This window comes from Balaenoptera physalus, assembly GCF_965194825.1.
Source record: "Balaenoptera physalus genome assembly, chromosome: 10".
NCBI lineage: Eukaryota > Metazoa > Chordata > Mammalia > Artiodactyla > Balaenopteridae > Balaenoptera > Balaenoptera physalus.
In genome coordinates this window covers 63,368,673-63,387,199 of record NC_138889.1, presented here as the reverse complement: position 1 = coordinate 63,387,199, position 18,527 = coordinate 63,368,673, and the positions used below count along the sequence as shown (strand labels likewise).

General features: G+C 37.0%; 1 protein-coding gene across 16 annotated transcripts in view; it reads left to right on the top strand.

The window, feature by feature from the left end:
* NUP98 (nucleoporin 98 and 96 precursor) overlaps window positions 1-18,527 on the top strand; it is a gene marked incomplete at its 3' end in the record, with an annotated part of 98,238 nt that overhangs the window by 59,215 nt on the left and 20,496 nt on the right. For 15 of the 16 annotated variants that reach the window (XR_014250449.1, XM_082411355.1, XM_082411366.1 and 12 more), the window contains 6 exons: window positions 2,001-2,117; window positions 3,341-3,639; window positions 5,719-5,832; window positions 6,553-6,691; window positions 11,779-11,956; window positions 12,738-12,902. Coding sequence is in view for 15 of the 16 variants with exons in the window: in XM_082411355.1 (XP_082267481.1) it covers window positions 2,001-2,117; window positions 3,341-3,639; window positions 5,719-5,832; window positions 6,553-6,691; window positions 11,779-11,956; window positions 12,738-12,902 (1,012 nt within the window). Of the gene's footprint in view, window positions 1-2,000; window positions 2,118-3,340; window positions 3,640-5,718; window positions 5,833-6,552; window positions 6,692-11,778; window positions 11,957-12,737; window positions 13,826-18,527 lie in introns of those variants that run through there. The other variant, XM_082411360.1, reaches the window with a different exon arrangement.

The following is an 18,527-nucleotide window of genomic DNA, read 5'->3' as shown; positions in this document are numbered from 1 at the left end:
TGCTTCATGGCTACCTAGAGGGGTGGGATCGGTCGGGAGGGTGGGAGGGAGACGCAAGAGGGAGGAGGTGTGGGGATATATGTATATGTATGGCTGATTCACTTTGTTATAAAGCAGAAACTAACACCATTGTAGAGCAATTATACTCCAATAAAGATGTTAAAAAATAAAGGAAAAAAGAAAGAAAGAACTGCCAAACTGTTTTCCATAGCTGCTGCACCATTTTACATTCCCACCAGCAGTGCACAATGTTTTAATGTTCTCCATATCCTTGTCAGCTCTTGTTATTTTATGGTTTGTCTGTTTGTTTATAACAGCCATTCTAGTGGGAGTGAAGTGGTACCTCATGCTTGTAATTTGTATTCTCTTTATGATGTTGTGTATCTTATGTGCTTATTGGCCATTTATCTTCTTTGAAGAAAACTGTGGCAGTAACTGGAATTCAAGGATGATGATATTGACCTTCAGAGTTTTTGTTTTTTTTTTTATGACAGTGCTTATTGAGATGAGTCATAGCTGAACTTAGGACCATGTGCTTTTTACTTTTAGTTCTTTCTTAACTCCAGGGGTAGAGACTTTTCAGGTCCCAACACAAAACGAGTGGCATTACTAGTGACCCACCCCCTTGGTGGCTCTAGACTCATCTCTGCCTCCCTGGTCCCACAAGACTGTCAAGTTCACCATCAGCCTCTCAGCCTTCCCTTTGGATCAGAAAGGTCTTCAGGAGAAAAGCAACCCAAAATATCGGACACCTCCCCATACCACTGTCCCCCCAGGTTGCTGGTACAGTCATTTTTTACTATCTTGTTGGCTCTTAATGCCTAGAAAGAGCTCTGAGTTTTCTGGTAATCCTTCCTAGGCGAATTAGTCTCCATTACCTAGTCTACCATTAATAGGAGGGCAAGTTTTATTTTTCATGGAAATAATAATTTTTTATTGTCAAGTGCCTATTTTATTGGCTTACTTAATACTTATTTAATAACATCATTACTATAAGGAGTATAACTAGCATACATAGGTAAGGAACAAACACTAGATGTTTGTTACTATATAACCCAGTTGTTGAGACTAGAATAAATAAGAGAGTGGCCTAACTACTTAATGGTTGGTTTTGGGCGGCGGTGGGGGCGGGGGGGAGGCGGGTTGGTTGGTGGGGTTTTTTTTGTTTTGCTTTGTTTTTGTTTTTTTGGCTGTACCGCACACCATGCGGGATCTTAGTTCCCCAACCAGGGATCAAACCCACGCAGTAGAAACGTGCAGTCCTAACCACTGGACCTCCAGGGAATTCCCAATGGTTGGTTGTTTTAAAAGAGGGAATAGAGTGCATTAGGTAATCCAGTGACTTTTTAAGTGGAGGTTGATTAAGATCTCTTATATGGTTTTTCTACTTAAAGCCTGTATGCTGTAGACGTTGTTGCCTTAAATAAACCTATTGTACACAAACTTGAACTTTTTAGATATTCATGGTCATTTCCATCATTGGATATCAGGGGATTTTACTCCTCTTTCTTGTCTTTTTTTTAAAGAAACCTATCTCATTTAATCAACAAACATCTATCCTATTTTCCTTCAAGGCAGCGTGCCAAGTTCTATGCAGGAGCAGTCATAAATCCTGACTGCCAAAAAAGAAAAAATATTTAATGAGAGAAAAGACATATAGAGAAGTAATTGAAATATATTACAGTGTGATGAGTAAACTAGTGTCTGAACAAAATGCCCAGGGAGTTCAGAAAGGGAAGAGTATTTTCTAGGGGATTTCCCACTTGGTTTTTATGTGCTTAGCTTATTCTTCCAAACACCAGAGTGTAATATATTTGAGACCTTGTGTTCTGGTTATGTATTTATGGGATAAGTTGGTGAATTGAACTTGTTAGGTCAATTTTAGATATATATGAATTGAATAAGAGTGCCCCTTTCCACTTAAGGTTTTAAGATAGTCTTTGATGTAATTATGTGTGCCTGAGTTCTTTCTTTTTTTTTCTTTTGGTCTCTGCTTATAGGAAGAGCATTAAGAAGCTGGTTTTGAAAAACCTTAACAATAGCAATCTCTTCTCTCCTGTTAATCGTGATTCAGAAGATCTAGCTTCACCATCTGATTATCCAGAAAATGGAGAGAGGTAAACTGAATTCTCATTTGGGTTACTTCTGGTAGAGGGCCTTGTGCTCATTTAGAAAAGATTCTGAGCTTAGAATTTATTCGTTCTATGAAATTTTATGAAGTTAGAAGTATTGGGTTGGCCAAAAAGTTCGTTCGGATTTTTCCATAACATCTTATGGAAAAATCCGAACGAACTTTTTGGCCAACCCAATATTACAGCATATGAGCATCTAGAAATTATGTTGTGTTGTTGCTTCTTGAGCACTTTAGACCTTAAAATTATTGTTTTTCTGATTCAGTTCTGCAAAACTATTTTGTTATCCATGTATGTCATTTTGGACGGGGTTGTTAAAGTGATACACAGTCACTGTAACCAAACCAAAAAAATAAAGTATAGAAATATATAAAGGAGGAAGTACAAGTATATACACTAATTCTTAAGAGTTCAGTATGTATTCTTACAGTTTAAAAATTTATTTATAAATATATTCTTATATATTATAGAGTTTATGCACGAAATAATATTCTGTAACCTGCTTATTTCCATTTACTGTAAACACCTTTCTGTATCAATATGAATAACCTGCCTCCTCTTTTTAAATGAGTCTGTAACCATTATTGTAAATGTAAGGTAATTCAATCAGTTCTCTATTAGAGGACATTTAGATTATTTTGGTATTCCTAAATTCAAAATAATGCTTCAATGAAAAATCCTTGCATATATGTCTTTGCACTCCTGTTTTTTTTCTCTTTGGATAAAATTTTAGTTTGCGTTTTCATAAATGAATCATTATCTAATACCTTATTGATTATAATATTAAAAATTAAAAATTTTCAGGTTTTTATTTTGAAATTCACCACTGATTATTTGACCCCACATAGTAGACACCCCTTCCCCCTTTAAACTAAATATTGTGATGCTCAGATTCATTCATTCATGAAAATAGGTCAGTTAAAGCTGTGGAATCTACAGCCAGATTTCCTGGGTTACAATCCCAACTCTAGCACTTACAGCTTTGTGACCTTGGCAAGTTATTTTTCTGGGTCCGAGTTTTCTGTAAAATACAGAGAATGATAGCTTACTTTACAGGTTTACCGTAAGTATTAAGTGAATTTTTAATGCATGGAATTACCTAGAACAGTGCCAGATGCTAGTAAAAGCCTAGCAATGGTTGATTGTTACCATTTTACTACTGTTTCTACTCAAGGGGCTAAGATAGTATTTATTTTCTCCCTTTTCAGATTCAGTTTTCTGAGCAAACCAGTTGATGAAAACCATCAGCAGGATGGAGATGAAGATTCTCTTGTGTCACATCTTTATACCAACCCTATTGCCAAACCCGTTCCTCAAACCCCAGAGAGTGCTGGAAATAAACATAACAGCAGCAACAGTGTGGATGATACCATTGTTGCGTTAAACATGCGTGCTGCCTTGCGAAATGGGCTGGAAGGAAGCAGTGAAGGAACCTCTTTTCATGAGGAGTCACTGCAGGATGACCGAGAAGAAATAGAAAATAATGCTTACCATATGCATCCAGCAGGTCAGATTCAGATTGGCACTTGAGTAATCTCCTACCAGTCATATGAGACCTCTTGTTTGTCACTGATTTTCAACATAATAGAAGTCAGCTATTTGAACTTCTAAATGTTTTTTATTGCATTTTATGGAAGTTAACACTTAAACACTTCACACTGATGCTTTGGTTGATTTGGAATTCACTTTTTTTTGTACCTTTGGAGTAGTTAAAATTCATTTTATTAATTATCCTGGTATAGTTTAAATATCCCAAATTTTGTAGCCAGAGAGACTATCCTCATAATTTTTCCTAGCTTTATAAACTCACATATTGTTAATTGGTTTTTTAATTAAAATTATAGTAGTATTATCATATGAGATTTTTGAGATTTGAGTTCGTTTAAGTGTATAGACCATAAATGCCTGACTAGAATAGGCATTCAAATGTTAGTGGTTGCTATGGTTATTATCACCTCAGTTCTGTGCTTTTCTTTTTTGTCCCCAACAATGAACTGATTAGTTTTTCCACACTAATCCATGAAACAGTATAAACTACAAGATTGAAGTATCTTGACGGGATGCTTAAAGTTTGCCTTTTTTCTCTGTTGACTTAACATCTCATTTGGGTTTTGACAAATGTCATTACATTCCCCCTGCCCCCCTTTTAACTGAGGTACAATTTGTATATAGTGAAGTGCACAGATCTTAAGTGTTCATTTCAATGAATTTTGACATATATATACTCAATCAAGAGATAGAACATTTCTTTCACCCTGGAAAGTTCTTTTGTGTCCCCATCTCAAGAAGTCAACCACAGTCTGGTTTCTGTCACATAGATTAGTTTTGCCTAGTCTTTTTTTTTTTTTTTTTCATTTATTTTACAGTTTGTCTTGATGTGTCTGTAAACTTGTTCTATATCTAATTATCTTATTGCCTTCATATATATCTTGGTCACTTGGTGCCCTAAGGAAACAACTTTATACTTTCACATGAAGAATCCTATGCTGTCTATATTTGTGTTTAGACATCTACATGAGTTCATTATAATACTGCATCTTAAATATCCAGTCTAGATTTTTTTTTTATTGTTTCTAGTTTTCTCACTGACCTTTTTTGCCGCCTCCCAATTTAAAATTCCATTCTCAAGGACACTTTAACAACCCTCTAAAACTTGCCCATAGAGAAGCAAGTTAAGCATATGAGTGGGCATTGCTGGAGGCTGGAATTTGATCTTATATTGGCCTTAAACTCTTTCCTCTCAGAGAGCAAGTTAGCCTGATCTCTTCCTATAAATGGAACAAGGAGTGACTAGAATAAGCATACCCATGCTATATTTTCTTTGATTTCTTCAGAAATCTGCCTAGTTAGCACTTTTTAAAATAACATCAATGTAGTCCTTTAAGTTTCCATTTGTCTATGGGACTTTCTCATGTAGGATTTTTCATCTTGATTTTAGCTCTCAATTTGAGGATGTAAATTTGAAAGATACAAGAGGTTTATAGAAGGCAATAACATGTAAAACTAAAAGCATCGGGTTTGGAGTTTTAGCTCCACCTCTAATCCACTGAATTACCGCATAAGCCAAAAACCTGGGTTTGGGCATCTTCCATGTGTAAAATAAAAGAAAAAAATAAGTCTTTCCCAGAATGTATTCTATGGAATGCCTTTCATAGTGCAGTATGTTAATAGGTGTCATATGAAAAGGAAGTTCTGTGGTTAAATAAGTCTTGGAAACACTGGATTAAGTAAATAGATTTCATTGTTTTGTGAGTTTTCAGAACCTGTAATATACTATCTTGTGCATGTTCTGCAAACTTACTTAACCATGAGGTTTTTTTTAAAAAAAACTTGGTTTCTCTTAGGAATAGTGTTTCTTAGAAAAGCAGATTAAAAAAAAAAAAAAAAGAAAGAAAACTAGCTTGGAAAAATGCTTTATTCCTATATATTTTCTCTTTTTATAATATTTACTGATTATTTCAGGTAATTTTTTAAATTATCCATTCTGTAGAAAATTTTTAAAAAGGAAAAAGTGAAATAAATATTACTGAAAATTCCTCTACCTGAGGTCAGTCACAACTAGTATTTTCCGTTTCTTTTGTCATAGGCATCGTTCTCACTAAGGTTGGCTACTATACTATTCCATCCATGGATGACCTAGCTAAAGTTACCAATGAAAAAGGAGAGTGCATTGTCTCTGACTTCACTATTGGTCGTAAAGGTGAGTGTGAATTTAAGAGTTAGTAGTGTATAAGCCAGAGATCTTCACTTTATTTTTGTAATTAAGTAAAGGAAGCTCTTGATAGCTAAATCTGTTTTTTGCCTACATTTGGACCCACCTTGGCCTGAATAGACACTTTGATTGAAAAGTAACAAAAAAGACTAGAACTTTCTAACAGTCTTTACAAAGACTGTAAGTATTTGGTAAGTATTTGGCTCATTGCAATTTTCTACAATTAAAATACTGTAAACAGCAAGAAATACTAAGTGAGAAAATTAATAGTTGACAAGAGATGGGTAATATTTAGGTTCAACTTCATATTATTATTACAGATAAAATTTTCTTGGGGAAAAATCTCATCTTGCTGTATTGTATTAAAAGAAGGGCTCAAGTATTTTAATTCATACTGCAGGCTAGGTGTTAAGGGTTGTTTATGTAGCAGCCATACAGATATATGGGGAGAGACTTTAAAAGGCTATTTTGAGGATAACGTTAAGTGCTGTAAAAACGCACATGTTAAATCAGATAAATGTATTTGATGTCACCTTCTGATACATATTATAGATGAAATAACCCATTCAAGGAATTGCTGGGTGATTTAGAATATTGATTAATGTTTAAAGCTGCTTGCTTCTTCTGATTATATAATCACTAGAAGTATGAAATGGGTATTTGCCCTCTATACAGGATGAGTTTTTAACTGTTTGTTCTGATTTATAGGTTATGGTTCAATCTATTTTGAAGGAGATGTGAATTTGACAAATCTAAATTTAGATGACATTGTGCATATCCGAAGGAAAGAAGTGATTGTCTACTTAGATGATAACCAAAAACCACCTGTGGGTGAAGGGCTAAATAGGTATGAATTTATTTACATATTTTAAAAATAATCAGCTAAATCACAATTTTTTTCTGTTAACACAAATGTATTCATATTATATACATTTTTTTGCAACTTGACTCTTTGACTTACTATAGTGTGTGTGATTATTGTTTCTCTACTTTCATTTAAAAGTATAAGTGATAAAGAAATGCTATAGTATGACTTTTTTGACTTCTTTTCCCTAATATCTTCAGGTCCAATTGGTTAGTTTCCAAAAACTTCTGGAAAACACTTTTTTTTTGGCCACACTGCATACCATGTGGCATCTTAGTTCCCCAACCAGGGATTGAACCCTTGCCCTCTGCAGTGGAAGCACAGATTCTTAACCACTGGACCACCAGGGAAGTCCCAGAAAATGCTTTTTAATAGTATTTTTCTCTTGTTTCTGCTGTGACTGTGCTTAACTCTTTCTCTATATTTTAGTGTGAGATACTAGCTTCTAATGGTCCAGGTGAAAGGGCCATAATTAAAGTCATTTATGTTCACAACCCACTGAGATTGAATCATGAAGAAATAGAAGCTCTGGGGCTTCCCTGGTGGCGCAGCGGTTAAGAATCTGCCTGCCAGTGCGGGGGACACGGGTTCGAGCCCTGGTCTGGGAAGATCTCACGTGCTAAGCAACTAAGGCTGTGCACCACAACTACTGAGCCTGTGCTCTAGAGTCCGCGAGCCACAACTACCGAGCCTGAGTGCCACAACTACCGAAGCCCGCGTGCCTGGAACGCGTGCTCCACAACAGGAGAAGCCACCTTAATGAGAGGCCCACGCACCACAACGAGGAGTGGCCCCCGCTCGCCACAATTAGAGAAAGCCCACACGCAGCAACGAAGACCCAACACAACCAAAAAATAAATAAATAAATAAATTTATAAATAATAATAAAAACAAAGAAATAGAAGCTCTGAACAGCCTTGTAACCAATAAGGAAATTGAATTAGTAATCAATACCCCCTGCCCTGGTGCCCGCTTCACCCAAGCCCTGGACCAGATGGATTCACTGGTGAATTATACCAAATATTTAAAGAAGAATTTACACCATGCTCCTCAAACTCTTCCCAAAAATTGAGGAAGGAACACTTTTTAATTCTTTGAGGCAAGCATTACCCTGATTCCAAAGCTAAACAAAGATGCTACAAGAAAAGAAAACTACAGGCCAATATCTTTAATAAATATTGATGTAAAGCTCCTCAACAAAATACTAGCAGGCAGAATTCAACACTGCATCGATTGGATTACACACCATGGCCAAATGGGATTTATTTCTGGAATGCACAGATGGCTTAACATACAAAAATTGATGAATGTAATGCATCACATTTACGAAGGATGAAGGAAGAAAACCACATGATCATCTCGGTGCAGAAAAAGCACTAGACAGAATTCAACACCTTTTCATTATAAAGACACTCAGCAAAATAAAGATAGAAGGAAGCTACCTCAGCATAATAAGGCCATATTTGAAAAACCCACAGTGAACATCATACTCAGTAGTGAAAGACCGAGAGCTTTTCTTCTAAGATCAGGAACAAGGCAAGGATGCTTGCTTTTGCCACTGCCGGAAGCCCGAGCCAAACCAATTAAACAAGAAAAAGAAATAAAAGACATTCAAATTGAAAAGAAAGAAGTAACATTATCTCTGTTCACAGATGATGTGATCTTTTTTTTTAAATTTTTACTTACTTATTTTTTTGGCCATGCCGTGCGGCACGTGGGATCTTAGTTTCTTAACCAGGGATCAAACCCATGCCCCCTGCAGTGGAAGTGCAGAGTCTTAACCTCTGGGATGCCAGGGAAGTCCCAGATGATGTGATCTTATATGTAGAAAGCCTAAAGATTCCACAAAAAACTTTACAGCTAATAAACAAATTTAACAAGGTAGCAAGGTACAAAATCAACACGCAAAAAACAGTTGAGTTTCTGTACACTAACAATAATCTGAAAAGGAAGTTAAGACAGTTTCACTTACAGTAGCATCAAGAAGAATAAAATACTTAGGAATAAACTTAACCAAGGAGGCAAAAGACTTGTACACTGAAAACTACAAAACACTGGAGAGAAATTGAAGAAGACATATAAATGAATAGATATCCCATGTTCATGGACTGGAAGACTTAAAATTGTTAAGCTGTCCATACTACCCAAAGCTGTCTACTGATTTAATGCAATCCCTATCAAAATCCCAGCCACATCTTTTGCAGAAATAGAAAAAATGATCCTAAAACTTACGGAATCTCAAGGGTACCATGAATAGGCAGACTAATCTTGAAAAATAACAGAGCTGGAGGACTCACACTTCCTGACTTGAAAAACAAAGCTACAGGAACCAAAACAGTGTGTTACTGGCATAAAGACAGACATATATAGAGTAATGGAACAGAATAGAGAGCCCACACATACATGGTTAAATGTTGACAGGGTTGCCAAGACCATGCAATGGAGAAAGAACAATCTATTCAGCAAATGGTTTTGGGAAAACTGGATATCCACAACAGAAGAATGAAGTTGTACCCTTACCTTATGCCATAAATAAAAATGAACTCAAAATTGATCAAAGACCTAAAACATAGACTTAAAACTATAAAACTCTTAGAATATGTTTCACAATATATATGGCAAAGATTTCCTGGGTACGACACTGAATGCATAGGCAACAAATAGTAAAAATAAACAAACTGGACTACATCAAAATTTAAAACTTCTGTACATCAAAGGGCATAATCAACAGAATGAAAAGCCAGCAAATCATATATCTAATAAGGGGTTAATATCCAGAATATGAAGAACTTCTATAGCTCAACCATTTAAAAAAAAAAAATCTAATTAAAAATGGGCAAAGGACTTGAATACATGATTCTCCAAATATGATAAACAAGTGGCCAACAAGCATATGAAAAGATGCTCAACATTGATAATAATTAGTGAAATGCAAATCAAAACCACAGTGAGTTATCACACCCCTTAGGAGGTTACTTTAAAAGAAAAATAACATGTTTTTGCAAGAGTGTGGAGAAATTAGAACCTTTGTGTATTATTGGTGGGAATGTAAAATGTGGTTTGGCAGCTATGGGAAAGAGTATGGTGGTTCCTCAAAAAATTAAAAATGAACCAGCAGTTCTACTTCTGAGTATATATCCAAAAGAATTGAAAAATAGTCTTGAAAAAATATGTACACACCCATATTCATAGCAGCACTGTTCATAATAGCCAAGAGGTAGAAGAAACCCAAGTGTCCGTGAATAAACAAAATGTATGTACACACAGTGGAATATTATTTAGCCTTAAAAAGGAAGGAAACTTTGACACACGCTACGGAACGGATGAACCTTCAGGACATTATACTAAGTGAAATAAGCCAGTTGCTTGCAGAAAGACAAATAATGTATGAGTCAACTTATTTGAGGCATGTAGAGAGTCAGATTCATAGAAACAGACAGTAGAATGGTGATGATAACTTTTGTTATACCTTTTTAACCACAGTAAAAATTAATGTTAAAAAAAGTCATCTATTATTATGTGGTAATCACTGTACTAAATGCAAGGCATACTGGATGAATAGGACACAGTCCTTGATCTCAGATATTGCTATTAGAAGGATTACATTACCGTTATTATCATCAATTCACACTCATTATTTAATGGTTAATACTGTGATGTTCCTGATACCTCATTCTGCAGGCATTCGTTGTTAATGGTAGTTGCTGCTATTATTACTGTTGTTGTTATGTACGATAGCACTTTAAGACCTTCACTAAGACTTAGGTCCTTGCACTGGACTATTAACACTGGACTTGGTCGAGGATGCATAGCTTAAGTGTTACTAAAATCAGATTGGGGACCCTGGTGGCGCAGTGGTTAAGAATCTGCCTGCCGCAGTGGTTAAGAATCCGCCTGCCAGTGCAAGGGACACGGGTTCGAGCCCTGGCCCAGGAAGATCCCACATGCCGCGGAGCAACTAAGCCCATGTGCCACAACTACTGAGCCTGCGCTCTAGAGCCCGCGTGCCACAACTACTGAGGCCCGCGTTCCACAGCAAGAGAAGTCACCGCAACGAGAAGCCTGCACACCGCAACGAGAAGCCTGCGCACCACAACAGAGTAGCCCCCACTCGCCGCAACTAGAGAAAGCCCGCGCACAGCAACGAAGACCCAACACAGACAAAAAATAAATAAATTAAATAATTAAATAATTAAAAATAAAAGAGAATCCGCCTGCCAATGCGGGTGACACGGGTTCAATCCCTGGTCCAGGAACATCCCACATGCAACGGAGCCACTGAGCCCACATGCTGCAACTACTGAAGCCTGTGCGCCTAGAGCCCGTGCTCCGCAGCAAGAGAAGCCACCGCAGCGAAGAGTAGCCCCCGCTCACCGCAACTAGAGAAAGCCCCAGCACAGCAACGAAGACCCAATGCAGGGTCCAACCCCTGCCCGCAAAAAAAAAAAAAATCGGATTGGAGGGGCTTCCCTGGTGGCGCAATGGTTGAGAATCCGCCTGCCAATGCAGGGGACACGGGTTTGAGCTCTGGTCTGGGAAGATCCCACATGCTGCGGAGCAGCTAAGCCCATGCACCACAACTACTGAACCTGCACTTCAGAGCCCGTGAGCCACAACTACTGAAGCCCGCATGTCTAGAGCCCGTGCTCCGCAACAAGAGAAGCCACCACAATGAGAAGCTCGCGCACCGCAACGAAGAGTAGCCCCCTCTCGCCACAGCTAGAGAAAAGCCCGTACGCAGCAATGAAGACCCAACGCAGCCCAAAATAAATAAATAAATAAATTTACTAAAAAAAAAAAAATCGGATTGGAAATAATTGATGTACCATGGTAGTTTGAAGTAAGTGGGGTTTGACACTCTTGAACCAGATATTTAGCTAGTTGATGTGGGGGTAATTCCTTACTCTTAAGCCCATCTACCTTAGGAGCCAGGACTCAAGTTTATGAAACACCTGCAGAATAATTCCACAGTAACACAGGTACCTACATGTGCTGTGTATATACATGTTACTTGGCTTTCTGGTCATAAAATATGAAACATTTACACTTTACTTGATTGTACATTACAGGAAGGCTGAAGTTACATTGGATGGAGTTTGGCCAACAGATAAAACATCTCGTTGTTTAATAAAGAGCCCAGATCGACTTGCTGATATCAACTATGAGGGAAGATTGGAAGCAGTTTCAAGGAAACAGGGAGCTCAGTTCAAAGAGTACCGTCCTGAAACTGGTTCTTGGGTATTTAAGGTATAGTCATTTAACCTAGTTCTTATAAACTGTGGTTATAAACTGTGTTAGAAGAGATCCTTTTTTAAATTCTATTTCTACAAATTAGGAAATAGATATAGAGATACATCATAATTTGCTTCAAATTACGCATCTCATTAAACCCCAGAGCAGTAAGGAGCTATTATAAACTTTTTGAGCACATGATTCAAGTTCTACACCTCATCTTATGACCATTTAGATATACTTCTATGGTGTGTTTTTCTAATTTGTGGCATCCTTGGGGACATCAGGCAGAATTTTTGTTTCTTGATAGATCACCTCTTCCTAAATAATTTTTATTCTTTTAAAGATTTCTGGGTATGTAGAGGTTGACTTCCTCCCTTCCTTGATAGTTTAGTCCAGTGGATTCTTTCTCTTTTAGACCATTTGGATTATTTAGCTTGTTGAAGGCCCTTGTGTAGGTAGGGAACAACTAGGCAGTACATACACACGTGCGCGCACGCGATATATACATATATACCGAAAATAGTAATGACTCTTCTGGATTTGGTTTCCTGTATTAATATAGAAAGTTAGTAATTATATGAGCAACTAGTACACGCACCAAACATCATCTAAATCTTAGAAAAAAACAGTAAAGTGTGATACGTGACATTTCATTGTGCTTTAAATATTTTGATCTCTCCTTTTTTATTTTTTTTTTGAAGCTAATTCTGTAAGATTGAAAGGGCAAGTATAATGGAAGCCCTTCTGAATATAAGTGTTAAAACTGATTTTGTTGGATTCTTCTCTTCCTTAGGTCTCTCATTTTTCTAAGTATGGCCTTCAGGATTCTGATGAAGAGGAGGAGGAACGGCCATCCAAAACTAGTACAAAGAAGTTGAAGACTGCCCCTTTACCTCCTGCAGGCCAGGCCACCCCATTCCAGATGGCTCTTAATGGCAAACCAGCACCTCCACCCCAGGTAGAGACGGGACAATGAATTTGAATGGAGTCCATGATACAGACGTTGAAAGCAAGTCATTCAGCTAGTACAAAGCTGTTTTATGACCCCGGAACTTTGAAGAGTACAAATGTATTGGCAATCATGTTAAGACAATTACAAGGGAGGGCATGAGGTGGTACTGGCATCTGTTGTTTACTTGAGAGATTCAAAGAATTCTCTTGCTGTTTGGATCATTCCTTCTACAGATTGTCATTCTTAGACACCTCCCTCTCTCTTCATTTGGACTTGCTGAATTCTCTGCTCAGTGATCAACTTAAGATAGTATTTTGCTTGTGTGGGTTGATGCAAAGTAAACCCGACTTTTGTTGACTACCTGATGTGCAGTTTAATCTTATTCTTTACCTCCATGGTTTTTTTTAAAAGTTCAGTTAGCTTTCTGCAAGGGTTTTTAACTCCATTTTTCTCAAGTTGTTTGCTTATACTTCAGGTAATCTCTTGATATTTGTATTTTGACAATACACAATCTTTATGAAAATACATAAAGCTTTAGAATACAAATGAATTGTTGGCTTGGGGAGAGTAGGGGCTGCATCATTTATTGCAATTACCTGTACCACACTCTTTTTCAGTATTGTTAAGCCAGTATAAACCTTTTGTCCTTGTAAGGAAAGGTTTGTAATTTAAATATCAGGTAGTTTCTTTGCCAACTCAGAGTTTTACTTTCATTTGGATGTTGTTTATATTCAATCAGGTTATAACAATTTTTTTCTGTGCTGCCATACTCATCTCAAAGAAGAGAACTTGATATAAAATGTCTTTGTAAAGCATCCTCTACCTCTCAGCTGCTAAAAGCAGGACCTTTGGAATTTTCCATGCTACAATTCTTATGGCTGCTGAAATGTGCGATTTTTATGATTGATTAAATAATTTCTTGGGAGGCACTTTGGAGACTTTTGTGTATATATGTTCACGTTTGCGCGTACAGGGTGAGGGGGAGGGTGTGATATAAGTGGGAAATGGGAAATATGTTGACTTTTATGTTTATAATTTTAGCCTTTAGAATACCCCTCTATTTAGAATACATCTCTTCTGAACTAAAGAAATGCTGTAAATGGACTTGGTTTTCCAGTTACCCACATTCATTTTGTCTGAATCATATGCTTTGTATAATCTCTCTTTCCAATCTTGCAGTATACTGTATATGTATTTCTTTGGATAAGAGTCAGATAGCCTTCTTTTCTGCCAATAAAAGTAATATGTAGGCTCCTTAAAGATACAGCTGAAAAAGAAAAACTTCATCTTGTGGACAGATAGAGCAAATTTATGTAATGTTGACCATCAGTGGTTTTTAGGCTCTTTAATTTCCAGAATACAAATAGTAAGAGATAACAATAAATTCCTGTGATGGCACTACGGTAGGTGAGAGTTCTTTTGAAAAACTGAGCACCAAGAAATTTCAGGAGAAGGTTCTAGGAAAAGGAGAGGTGGTAAGGATCAAGATGGGCAAAGAGAATATAGTGAATAGGTATCTTATCCAGATATCTCCTTTGATTGAGGAAGTGGGTGGTCTTTGACCTTTTGGATGCAGAAGGGAGAAATGGGTAGACTTGTTTAGATATTTAGGCTAATATGTTAGAACAATAACAGGGGACTTTGGAGAACTCTTCTTTTGTAATGCCCAGTGACCTAAGTGAGGTTAGGGGAAATGCCAGTGGTTGCACAGTTTTTGAGTTATTAGCAGCAGGACGTACATTTTACTTGGCATGAGGAAAATACTTGAGCCATCTGAATAAACTGGAAACAGCACAGTCCTCTCATCCCAGTGTCAAGATGACTGTCTTCACATTGTCACCTGGCTCCCTGGAGGGGTTGATTTCCGTGATGCGGTGTTCCTTCAGTCTGCTGTAGCTTTCTTTCCTCCCCTGTACACAATCTCAGGTTCTCTGACTTTAGCGGGGGGGGGGGGGGGGGGTGTCCTTAAGGCATTAGGAAGATACATAGTTTTGTTTAATGGTTACATTTATTCTACTATCTTTTGTATAATATCCTCAGTCCCTTCTTTGCAGTTCGTTCTTAAACCTTGCTTTGCTCCTAAAAAAGCAAGTGAATCTAAGCAACCAGAAAACAGAAAGGTAACTATATTTTTATGTAATCTCCTCTATGCCTTTTTTTTTGGCTGCGCTGCACGGCTTGTGGGATCACAGTTCCCCGACCAGGGATTGAACCCCGGCCACAGCAGTGCAAGCACCAAATCCTAACCACTAGGCCACCAGGGAACTCCCTCTCTGTGCCTTTTAAGTTAGAGAAAATGGTGGCAGAAAACCCTTCATCACAGGTGAATTAGGGCAGTTGCAGAAACATTTGTTTGGTAGTTAGAACATTTGTTCTAAAATGCTGATCTAAGACCCAGTTTTCAGCCAACTGCATCAATACCTTGGAGAGCTTTGATTCCATGTATCTGGCATTGGGGCTCAGGCATATTTATATTTTAAATGCTTTCCCCCAGGTGATTGAGATATGTAGCCTCGTTTCGAAACTGTCGAAAGACTTCAGCTCTTTATCAGTGAGGTAGAGAGACATGTAGCTTTTTCCTAAGCCTTATACTGAAATGTAACTTGTGTTCAGTACCATCAAGACACATTAGTTGACTTGCTCAGAAACTTAGCATTGTTTACTCGGTGAGTACATTCAAATAACTTTAAAACTTTTTTAAAGGAAAAAAGTGATTAGAATTTAGAAGAAAATTCCATTTTATCTTGTGTTTACTTGTTTTAAAAAATAAAGTGTCAGGTATCTAAATTTAGCCAGTGAATCAATATATATTTTAATTTATATTTTATGTAATTTATACATATTATATATCAAATAATTCTATAGCCACAAGCCTTTTTCAGATATTCATGTTATTGAATCCTATGCCTCCTGCAGTAATATCCGTGAATGTATGTGTAGAAACATGCACACTTTGATGGGCCCTTGTAACCCTGACGTGGGATTGCTCTTGAACACAGTATTGTTGACAGGGCTGATTTTCCAGCAAAATGAATATAAAACGTTCTTTGCTGTTAGAAAATGAGTTGTTTTGGAGGCAGGCAATAGTAGTAGTTATATATTGGATTAGGCTATTTGGCTGGGAGAACAATATGAATTATTTAAACATGGGTTTGACCTTGGATTGGATATTTACCCTTCATTGAATAAAGGTATCTTGATTTAACTTCATTGCATTACTTTATCTATTGGATTAAGAGATGCTTTATCTTTAGGGTATTGTTTGCATGAGGAAGATTCTTTTGAGCTGGAGAGTGGAGGTTTCTAAAAACATTAAAGGTTTCAGTCGTGAAACATCACCCTCCATATATCTAAAGAGAGTCATTTTGTAGATCTTGTCTGTTTACTTAGTATTTGATGGGCTTCTTTTTTTTTTACCCCCTTCTTTCCTTCTGTGTCACCAATTTTTTTTATTGTCTACTTTTCTTTCTAGTACTGGCTTTGAGGAAGCACCTGATCTCCCAAGATTTCTCTGAAAATAACATCTTTTGGGGTAGTTTGTTGCAATTACTTAGATATACTTAAATGAGATTCACACATGGGGTTTCTAGGAGTTTACCAGGTCCTCATAGTTTCAAATTCACTTCCCCCTGTCCACTTATTAGGTGACAGTAGCTTTGAAGTCTATGCATGAGGATGAAGCAAATAGAACCTTGATCCTTAGCTTTCTTAAAGATAGGCTGAGTCCCTTAGGTCTCTAATCTAGTTACTTGATGAAATCCTGCCACTTTGCCTAAAAGTGTTCTAAGTGAGCATCTCTTGCGGTTACTGTTATTCCTTTGTTGAATAGTATAGTAAATTGAAACCCTCCTCCTCCTCCTTCCTTTCCTCGCACCTATACTTCTTATCTTTCATAGGTATTAGCTTTTTCTACCGTGTGGCAGGCACTGCATTAGCCAGTAGAAATAACAAAGTGTTTTGGTGAATTTAACAATGTGCTTGGTGTTAGATACAGAAAATAGTAGGCTATAATCTCTACTTTCAAGCCTTCACAATATGGTGGGTCAAATATATATATATGTGTGTGTGTGTGTGTGTGTGTATACACACACACACAAGGAATTATACCATGATACAGTGTATAAAATAGGTATAGACAAGGTGTTATGGGAGCCCAGCAGAAAAGGGTATCCTGACAGGTTGACAGAGGATGGGGAATTTCAGAACTATTCCTAAAAGTGAATTGGTTAAAAGTTAACAGACCAGGGGGCATTGGAGTGTTCCCATAGTTCATGTAATTATAATGGGAGGATCACCACCAGGTCTGCTTTTAATTTTTTTTCCAGAATTTTAAAACGTAAAAGTAGTTAGACCTGCCTGTAGCCTCCCCAGTAGGTAAAAAATAGTATCATTTTTGTCTTTTAACCATTATCTAGCCTCCAGTTTGTTAGAGCAGTCCTTGGGGATTGTTCACAACTTAAGTGGCAATTCACCACGTTTCCAACACCTCAACTTTTCTACAGTTATAGGTGGAAATAGTCATTCTTTTAGTAAGGATATTTGTTAAAGGAATTCAGGGGAGTAATAGATAATATACCATTGAAAATAAAGTTTAAAGTTTAAAAAGTTATGCTAATGGTTGTTTCTTGGTTCAAAGAAATCATGAAACTTTTTTTTTAGCCACCTATTGTACAATAGCATCCATTTGAAGTTTAGCATGAAATAGGCCACTCATGAAAGGTAAGCCAAAAATTGTGGAAGGTTATTAACCTACAGATGAGATTATGGAAGAAAACTAATTGGAAGAACTTTTAGATTTGAGAATGTTTCATAAATTGGCTTAGCCGCTTGTTAACATTTTACTAGGTCATATGCAAGTTTAGGACATATTTAATGAATTTGCACTGAGCCAATTTTACAGTGTGTTTCAGCTTTATGAATGTTTACCTTTTCAAACCATAGACTGTTAATCATGGCTATGTCTTTAAAACTGCTTAATAAATGTAAATCTAACTCTTGACACATTTAAACATAAAGGAATTATTCCCAGATAAAAATTGTTCCTAATAGAACTTTGTTTTTTCTTTTGGGAAATCAGAGTACACGTTCGTCATCTGATATGATACTGCACAGGTAGAGCCCAGCTAATCTGAGGATTCAGTCTCCTGAAAGATAAATTCCAGGCCCAAAATTGTGTTTGTGATAACTAGAAATTTATGTCTAAATGTTTTCTTTAAGAAAATGCAGAGTTACTGGAGACTTTGATATTTGTGTCTTTTATTCTCTTTTCCCAATGGCTTCTGACTGCAAGGCAATGTGAGGGCAGGGTAACCCTGTGTAAATCAGAAAATTATAGTTGCTAACTAAATCAAGTAAGGCATAATCTTTGTCTCAAGGAGACCATATGTTCAGTATGGGTGCTGGCTTAGGTTCCCGGCTCCAGACCATAATATTACAAAAGGGTGATTCCATGAATCCTCATTTGGATCCCAAGTACTAATAGAGGAATTTTGGGGTAATTTTTAAATCCTCTTTAGCAAATATGCTACCTCACATTATGATGGAATGGGCAGAATCTAATATTGTTGTATCATATTTTGAATAAAGTAAATATGGTCTAGAAGCTCTGTGTCTATTCGGTGTCGTTTAATG